The sequence below is a fragment of the Amblyomma americanum genome, chromosome 7 (genome assembly GCF_052857255.1).
Source record: "Amblyomma americanum isolate KBUSLIRL-KWMA chromosome 7, ASM5285725v1, whole genome shotgun sequence".
Lineage (NCBI taxonomy): Eukaryota > Metazoa > Arthropoda > Arachnida > Ixodida > Ixodidae > Amblyomma > Amblyomma americanum.
The window spans coordinates 87,336,528-87,346,418 of record NC_135503.1 but is presented as its reverse complement, the minus strand read 5'-3'; the positions used below and the strand labels follow the sequence as shown (position 1 = coordinate 87,346,418).

At 47.6% G+C, this 9,891-nt stretch overlaps 1 protein-coding gene across 1 annotated transcript; it reads left to right on the top strand.

Annotated features, from left to right (window-relative positions):
• Positions 1–4,268: 4,268 nt before the first annotated feature.
• Positions 4,269–7,789, top strand: LOC144097909 (endothelin-converting enzyme 2-like). The gene is made up of 2 exons (XM_077630511.1): positions 4,269–4,586; positions 5,951–7,789. The coding sequence occupies exons 1-2, from the start codon at positions 4,269–4,271 to the stop codon at positions 7,787–7,789; spliced, it is 2,157 nt and encodes a 718-aa protein (XP_077486637.1).
• The last annotated feature ends 2,102 nt before the right edge of the window (positions 7,790–9,891 follow it).

The window sequence follows — 9,891 nt, the reverse complement described above, 5'->3', positions numbered from 1 at the left end:
GTTAATAGAGCAACAGATACTGGAGTATAGCCGCCGCGCTGGCTGTGTGGTTATGGCGCTCGGCTGCTGGCCCGAAAAACGCGGGTTCTATCGCGGCCGCGGCGGTCGAATTTCGATTGAGGCGATATTCTAGATTCCCGTGTATTGTGCGACGACAGTGCACGTTAAAGAACCCCAGTTGGTCAAAAATTTTGGAGCCCTTCACTACGGCGTATCTCATAGCCTGAGTCGCTTTGGGACGTTAAACCCCCATAAACCAAACCAGATACTAGAGTACATATCATAGTGAAATAGCAGGAGCTTTACCTGTGGGTTTGGTTCGCGGAAGCGAAGACAGACGATGTTTTGGTTTGAGGTTAAAATTTGCACGTTTCTTTGGCATGTTTAGCTTATAGCAGTCGCAGCCTCGTAATAAAGAATTTGGGTGCGTGAGCGGCCTACATTTTTTGGAACACAGCGCAATTATCTTTCAATAGCTTTTCGTTTACTCAGAAGAAACGAAATAAAAAAAAGGTGACACTGATCAGTCACTAAAGCATTAGAACATTCCTCGCGATCGCGCAAAAGCCGTGCATCACTATTATTGTCATCGCTTTCCTCTGCAGCGCCATCCCTTGCGTTCTTGAAGGTTGCAGCGGAACACCTCGTCATTCAAGCGCTGCGGGAGTGTTCCGTGAATCACTCCAGGCTGTGAAATAATAGAGTGAGTAAGCAAAATAACAGGAGTGTTAACCAAAATAATTCAAAGCGCCTAAATGGCCCGAGATGGCGGGTCATATTGGAGCCCTCAGTCCCAAGATTCGCTGCTCTAAGCTATAGATTAGTTAAGCACGTTGCCGGGCCAGTTGGTTTAACATCTTTAAACTTGGAAAAACATCTTGGCGTAAAAAAATTCACATACATAACAGAGACGAGGAGACGACGGACAGGCGCCTGTCCGTCGTCTTGTCTCTTATGCGTATGTGAAATTTTCCGCCGAGGTGTTTTACTACGCTTCAATAGGCTATAGATTATCCTTTTAAATCGTTATGCGGACTACTCCGCAGCAAATTCGCAGCTTCTTCTTGGTGCGTGCTCAGGCTTGCATCAATTCCTTTGTTCAAAAAGAATTCCGCAATCATGGTATTGCAACTTGAGTGCCTTTTTGAGTTGAATACTGACAGTAGTGAATATTTCTGAGGACAGTGAGCTGGGCAACACGCCCTTCGACTCCGGGAAAATTGTCAGCTGAAGTAGTTCATCACTTTTTGCTGGAATTTCGAGCATTATGATGACCTTCGAAATAAATGTGAACCCCTTATCTCTCGCGTACTCGTCGGGCTATGGCGTTTCGATGTTGAGAATTCCAGCCATTGGGGCATTTTGTACGCGACAGGGATAAAAAAGTACCTCGTCGTGCGTTGATTTGAAAACTTGGCTGTTACTTGATGCTTGTGTGGAATTCTTTGGCGGAAAATTACTTCCCTTTTTCGAAGCCCCTATACCTGAAAGAATTAAGGCACCCAGTTATAAGCAACCACATATCAGCGAGACGTCCAGATTTCGGTTCCAGCTAACTACTGCAGTCCTCTATATCATATTTATATGGGTGCTAATGGCGGTGCAGTAGTGATCATTGGGGCACGACTGCATGTTTCTTTCGCGTCCGCCACGTCATCAAGACGCTCCCACTTCGTCTGTTGCTGTGCAACGTCCTCGGCGGCGCGCGGTTTCTTGAGTCCAAAGAAAGTTTCTCGATACAGTATCGTGGTTGTGCAAAAAAAGAGCGCGCTCGCATGCTTAACGTAGCAGTGTCCACTAATCTTCCTCATGGTAACGATCATAGAGCAGCAATAAACTACGATGGACTATTTCGCCGAGAAAACAACCTTCACAAGACAACCTCTATCAGAGCTGTTCGCTCATTTCTCTGTCCCGCCGTCGAGCGCTTAATGATGATCATGATTCCATTGAATAAATGGGCAACTTGGTTAAAGGGCGTCATGTTAGGCGTGTGTTTAGTCTACGTGAGGTGGGGTAAGGGACCCGTATTTCTAAGAAGTTCATCAGGCCGTGATGCAAGGGCACTGCACAATGGTAGGGTAAAGCTTGCGTACGTCTCAAAATTGGTGGGCACCCAGGCATACCAGGAGCTAAATCCCGCGCACTCCACTACGAGAAATTTGCTTAAACCGCTGGGCTGCCCCTGCGGTGTACAATGGCTTGGCCGCAGACGCTTTAGTCTATTGTCGGCAATACGGAGACACGAAAAAGTTTTGATTTTCAGTACGCCCTCACAAGCATCCAAAGAAAGTGTTTGCTTAAGTACTCCTTAAACTCTTCCAAGTTCGGTGAGACTCGCCGTTAACTGGTGTGTGCGTTTTTTATGCAAGCCAGCATTGTTTCGTTTTTATAGTCGTAACCGGTTAACGAACGTGTGCGAGTGTTTGCAATGCGTCACGGCTGACCGGTAAGCAGTTTTCTTGCACGTACTCTGGCCAGTAAATTTTTTGCATATGGTAATGCAGCATTCCCGGTAATTGTGATCAGATGGTGTTTCCGCATGTCAATATATGCCTTCTTTATTGGGTCCTTTGTAGTGAGGCCAAGCCCCGTCCTCACGAGAGGCATAGAGGGCACGATCCTTGCAGTAAGTTCTTCATTTTGGATGGTTTGGTAGCCATCACTTACACATGGCGCCATGATAGTTTGTCAATATACGCTGGAAAGACATACAAGCACAAGCGCAAGTATCAGTGTATTTAATCGGAGGCTGAACGTGGGAAAATATATCAAGGGTCCTCCGTACTCAGCGCGCCCTTGGAAAATCAGCTCCTATGCCGAGAACAGTGCATGCTTGCGGTGTCACCATATTCAAAGCTACTCTGGGACTTTTCAGGTAAACCGTACTTCCCCCAACACCTCTTGTAGCAGAGACAACTGCCAGAACATCTTGACTTGTACCTTGGTTATCCGGACGACACATATTGAAAAATGTTAATTTCTAGCGACGCAGCAATTCTCTCGTACCCTAGTTGCAGGGCAAGCCATTTATGCATTCAATGGCTGCGGGCGCACGCAGAACCAGTGGCCCAGACTTTGAGCGTAATACTTTCATGACAGGTGCTCAACGCTATGCCAACCTAGCTCCGCTCACTTGAACAGGATGTTGAAAACAAGGTAGAGAAAACCAGCGCTAAACACGGAGCATCTGAAAAATTTGGACACAGGCATTGGCTACATTGCCGCTTTAATAAAATAAATAAATAATTGGTTTTTGGGGAAAGGAAATGGCGCAGTATCTGTCTCATATATATCGTTGGACACCTGAACCGCGCCGTAAGGGAAGGGATAAAGGAGGGAGTGAAAGAAGAAAGGAAGAAGAGGTGCCGTAGTGGAGGGCTCCGAAATAATTTCGACCACCTGGGGATTTTAACGTGCACTGACATCGCACAGTACACGGGCGCCTTAGCGTTTTTCCTCCATAAAAACGCTGCCGCCGCGGTCGGGTTCGTACCCGGGAACTCCGGATCAGTAGTCGAGCGCCCTAACCACTGAGCCACCGCGGCGGGTCGCCGCCTTAATCCGCCGTTTCGCGTTTCGCGCTAATTGTGCCTCGCCGTGCAGTATTACGCAGTAGTATGCAGGCTGTAGTGCGGTCGAGGTAAGAGATTAGCGGTGTTACCTGACTGTGGAAAGGGTAACATAATCCTCGTTCTTTTTCCAAGGGGTCTGTTTATCTCTGTCTTTACTAGGGACACACAAATGAAAGGTGGCAGGCGTATACTGTTTCGTACCCTTGTGTTTTGTAGGCTCGGGTTGGAAGATAATCCGCCATCGAGAAGTTATGCCTACCGGACCAGGCGCTCCCGACGGGTAACGAGGCCCTTCAAATGTAGACGGAGAGATGTCATAAGCTGTCCTCTCGGAAGAGACGCGGCCCCGGTGCACCAGTCTGCGTCGAATGAAAGAACGAATCTCCCCCGCCGCAAGGTATAGAGGAGACAGTCAAAACTGCATCATCCATTAAAAGACCTCGCAGGTCTTCAGTGAGCACTACCGACAACCACCGTCGACGCTCAGTAGCCGGCAGCGCCACCAGCCACGTTAAGGGCGGAGCCATCAAAGTGATACCAACGGCGCCATACTCAGATAATCCCGCTTTGAAGCCCGGAAAGGCAAGCGGCGCTGGTGGCCCTGAAGCCCTGTCTCGTAAAAAGACTCAACCATCGCAGCAAGCTCGGGACGAAAGTTCAGCTCTGAAGCACTCGCGTCAAAAAACTGTCGGAATGGCCTCTGGCGTAGGTGGGGCTCTCTACGGCGAACCGAAGAAGCAGGAGGGCGTGATCGTCACGGTGGCCCCCACCCAACCTTCTAGCGCTCCTGGCATGACTTCTACCAAAAAAGGCGCGGCCGAGACTAGCGTGGCTTACCCGCAGAGCGCAGATGCCCCACCATGTGACGCAGCTCCCGCCGGCTTAGTATCGGATGCTGCGCCTGCCGGGGATCCGGCATCTCAAGCCAAGGGTTCCAAGGTGATACCAAGGAGAGGAACCTTACTGACCCCCAATTGGCTGGGTATGAAGAACTTCGATTTATCCGAGATGGTGAGCTGCCGATTTGAACATTTCATGCGGACGTGCCTTCCATAACCGGGGCATGGTAGGATTTGAACTGCATTTGGTTTTTTATGGGAAGCATCCTAACGAAGCAGATGAAATTAGATGACGTTCCCACTAACGCTAACGCTAGCTTTATTTTGGTTCTGAGCAGGGCGCTTCATTTTAAACATTTTGGAACTGGAGCGTTACTTCTTGCGGAGGAAGTTCTCAATATAAAGTTTGCTTTATGTTCGGAAAAGAAAAAAAAACTTGGGGGCCGCCTTAGCAACATTGTTAAAGAAGAAAATGCCATAGCGGTGAGGCTGCCTGCTATGGTATCTATAAAGACTGTCCAATTTATTGGCGATTTTCCCGCTGAAAGAAATGTTAGATCATGTTCTATAGACCTTACATGGTATGCATGAGCTATCACATTCAAGAATATTCAGTGCCTTCAATTGGGTTATGACATTTTACTAATTAGGCTTGCTAATCCACTTTATTCCACCCACGTATACCCACTGAACTGCCTATTTCCTCTTCGGGGTTTGCCATAACAAACATTTCTAGGTTCTTGGAAAATTTAGAGGGTGGACCAATTTCCAAATTAGGGATCTTCCCATTTTCAACCTTAGCGACGCTTTATCATAGGTCTATTGATGGTGGCGTTGTATTCATGGCGTCACAACCCTTTCAATCGCATTAATAGATCGCGGAGAGCTCTCATGCGACTACTGGCGCAGTGGCGCAGCGATTAAGCGAACCAACACTGCCCAAGAAGGTGGCTTTTTTAAACACAACCACTGGCGAGGCTTGTTCATACCGAGCTCCGTTAAGACTCATGCTCAGCGCCAAGATGGGCGGGTGGCAATTCCATCGAATTTCGCAACGGTGGGCAGTTAGCTGACCGTCCGGTGAGCAGGTTGACACCAGCCACACTGGGTCAGTTCTCACGACATCACAAGACCACGTGACTCTTTCGACAGATCAGAGAATTTCTTCACAAAGAAACCGGAATTTTCTTATGAGGCGACAAACTAAGTTCTCTCGCATTTCAATTCTTTACCACCGGTGGAACGTTTCACTACGATAATTTGCATGCCCTTCTGCATGGGCAAATCTCGTTGCCTTCAACCGCAAACGTCAAGCGTAGAAGTATACCTTTATTTATAACACAATGAAAGTAAAAATAACACGTGTTTTAGGCCAAAGCAACCTAAATTAGGTTTGGCCCTGCACAAGGACTGTCTTGTACTCGATTGTCACAAGTACTCGAATGCGGGGAAGGATGCATACCCAGACTTAAGCCTTTTCATGCCATAACAAAGCAATTCCAGGTCGAGTAATACAAACCTCTTTTTCGTCTTCAGGTGAGAAGTCCTCGTGAGACCTTCGGGAGCAGCGCAGGCGTGTTCATGAAGGGGTTGCTCACGAGCATGGTTGTTATAGCCACCATGCTATTTGTCTTAGTCACCATCTTCTTCCTAATCCGCACGACGACACCGAAAGTAAAGGACGGCTTCTGCGTGACAGACGACTGCCTTTTCCATGCAAGCCTTCTCAAAGAGACTCGAGGGACGAAGTTCGACCCCTGCAATGACTTCAGCGCCCATGTATGCTTCAACTGGTCACCGCCCAAACAAAGAGAAGACATTAGAGATTTTGACACGTCCGCGATGGTAGACATGGTCTACTCGTGGCTTCTGGACCTGAGCACAACTTTGCAGGAAGGATCCAAGGCGTTCCCCGTGGCCAACAAGGCACTGGCTATGCTGGAGTCTTGCATGAGCAACGCTTCAACATACGGAACAGACTTGAAGAATTTTCGGAAATTTCTTAACAATCTCAGTCTGCCTTGGCCGAATCCACCAAGACAAGATGTTGACGCGCTAGGCGTGCTTGTCAATCTGGCCTACAATTGGCAGGCTCCTTTCTGGTTCGAGGTGAGTGTGTCCTTGGTGCGGAAAGGTGCATTCAAAGGTAGGCGCAGAATTATTTTGGCGCCGGCTCCTCTGATCACCCTCTATCGCCAACAGCACCGCGCGGTCATAAGAGAGGGGAAAGACGCCTACTTCAAGTACTGGATGTACTTCTACGTAGCCCTTTTCGGCGACGCCAAATCAGCCAACAAGAAACGGGCGCTTCAGACGGCCGACATGGAGGGCGACATTTTTGACACTATCTACGAGGCTTTATATGTATCGCCTAAACACTCGGCCGTGTTCCTGATAGAAGACCTCGAAATGTACACTGCCCACAAAAATTCCCGCCGATGGTTGCAGCAGTTGCAGGGCGGTACCGCCTTGAACCCGAAACTGACTGATCAGGACGTTGTTGTCACGACCAATGCACATTTCTTGAAAACAGTGGCCAACCTGTTCAATATGTACACCAACGATGATATCTTGGATTTTCTGGGTTGGCAGTTTGCCCAGCACTACACGCCGGTGTCTGACAGCGGCCTTCTGGTTTCACGTTACGGCGACCGCAGGACAGCAAGAAGCTTGCGACCCGCCTTCTGCGGATTCCACATCGAGGTGCCTTACAGGGTGTTCCTGCTATCCTTGCGCTTTGCCTCGCGGCTGACGCAGAGCGACAAGGAACTGGTCGACGCCGGCTTCGACCGCCTTGTGTCGACGGCTATGTACTTGGTCAACGATTCCACCTGGTTGGACTCGGAGAGCAGAGCCTTGGCCACTGATAAGCTTCGCGCTGCCAGTTTGCGGCTGCGGCCTCCCGCCAAATTTCTCAACGATACAAACATGGAGGAGTTATTTGAAGCATTTCCAGAAAAGAAACCGCCCTTTGGCGAATACTTCATAAAATCGCGCCAGAGCTTTCGAACGATCAGTAGAAAGCCGGACTTCGAAACAATCCGTGAGATGCCGGAGAACTTTGGCCTGCTTTATTTCGAGTACGATTACGTAGATAACGCTCTAGGTGTCGTCATCGGTGCGCTGAACCACCCACTATTTTACAGCAAAGGCACTCTGGCCATGTTCTATGGCGGGTTTGGCTTTTCGGTCGCCATAGAATTGGTCAAGGCGCTCGACCAGGAGGGACTCCAATGGCACCCCGACGGACGGCTGGTCGACTCGTTCCTCAGCGTGCGCTCGCATTCTGTTTTCGAGGCTAAAACAGGTGTTTTAACAGAAGCGAGTTACGCCGTGGCAAGAGCGTGTTTCCTGAAATACCGGCGCTTCAAATAGCTTAGTCCGCTTTCCTGGACGCAGCAAGTGAAGCCGGGAACACAACGTAGATAAGCACCGAGCTTAACGAAGAGAAGGTGTTTTTCATGACCATCTGCCACATGACGTGCACCCGGCAGGACGTCAAAAAGCCCTTCTCGGTTGACTGCAACAAACTTGTGCGCCACTTTGCGGTTTTTGCCAAGGCATTCCACTGCACGGAAGGGTCAATGATGAACCCGGAAAATAAGTGCAGCTTTTTCGACTGATATGCGAATTTTGTCATGTGAGAATTTTTGAAGCTTGACGACGTCGGAGGGAGTTAGAATTTCAGTGCATACCAAAACATTGACTTGTGTATTCAAATATTTCATTGCTTGGTATCTTGTGCAATCCATCAGCGAGCGGTGAGAACTTTGGAGAACTGTGGCTGTTTTCATCTTTTTTTTTCGGTTTTCACGCATCTCCTACTATGTGCTCTAATAGGCATTTTCAGATTTTACGTTAGGTTTTCTCTCTGGTATCAAATGACGACCTAGATTATTTTGGAGTAGTAATCAAAGCTGGACTCATAAATGTCCCTCTTAAGCAAGGGAACCGAGGTGGTTACGAAGGTTGCGTACGCGGCCTTATTTTGGCATGGAACGGTGACATTTCTCAGAAAGCTTATTGGTATTTTGCTCATGCAGTTATTGCGGCCAAGGCCAAAAAGCGAGGCACCATTTCTATGAATACAACTTTGGGTTTGCAAAAAAGAGCAGATTGCTACGCTGAGATTTCACTGCAGCTAAGAAACGGTAGCGGCTCCTTTGCGAGTCGTTGTTTTCACACTATGGCACTTCATCTTAACCTGAGCCAGGCTACTTTTGTGTGTGTTTTTTACGATTGAAGTGGAGTTGAGGCACTGCATTTCTAATTGACGTAGATTGTTTGTCTGCTTTGGCACTCTGCAGACATCCAATTGCATTATCGGTGTATCTAACTGTGGATTGCACTGATGACCGTCGTGTGTTTCGCGAGATTATTGGCCTCCAAATGGTTCTTTTGCCACCGAAAGTAGGACATATTAAGTAATTGACAATAAGTTCCATTGTAGTTCATATTAAAATTGTTCTCTTATAACGCATGGTTTTATTTGCTCTTGGCTCCGACTTTGTTGACGCTAATGGTTTTTGTTCCTGCAACAAAAGAAACAGCAGCATTGAAACGCATGCAACACGATGAACACTAAAGTACTGGACTGTGTTTCTTCTAACTAAATGTCATCTGCTTGCTGAATCACGCTGGGGACAAAAATAGGCAATTTTCAGTCTAATCAGAACAATTTGAGTTTTCGGCATGAAACATAATTGTTCAGATCTTTCGTTGAAGCGCGTAAGAAAGTTGTTTATTTCACCTGCCAAGGAGTTAATTTAACAACTAGACGGTCTTCTGTACAACAGGGAACTAGTGCGGAGCAAACATAATCAAGACCGAGTAAGATGATAAGAAATAAAAGTAATGGCTGCATGCCAAGCTAAAGCGACTGTAGCAGCGGGGAAGCTAATTAAGAACCAAGCAGAGAAAGCACATCTCCCAATGCCATTTAATCTCTCAGAGAGCACTTATGGGCACCTCAGGAATGGTAATCCGCGTCCCGAATGTGCCTTTCAAGGCGGTAATGATTTGCTTCTAGGAGTCGGTAATTTTTCTTCCTTCAGAAGTGAACCAAAGCATGCTTCCGGCATATTACGAAGCCGCCTTTGTCCTGACATTTTCGCAGATACAAAGCCGTAAATAAAGCGAACGGTTTAAAGATTCCCTAAAACAGTGAGTTGGCTTTGCTTACTGCTTCAATGGGCGTCAGTAGCGCTGTCGCCAGGCGCTTTCGCCTTGTTGGGCATGAGAAACGTTTACCAGCTCTGGCCCTGTTATCGTCTTTTAATAACGTGCGAACCCATTGCAGATTTACGGAAGTGTAAAGTGAAACCGAAAAAAAACTCAAGTTCTCACCTTCATTATGTCATCGAGAAGTATTGCGAAACAAATGTACTCGGATTATTTGTCAATTTGTAAAAAATGCGGTCTTAAATTTGAAAAGGCTCGCTGTAGAGGAACGTAGTAAAATTCAGTGGCACTTAAAA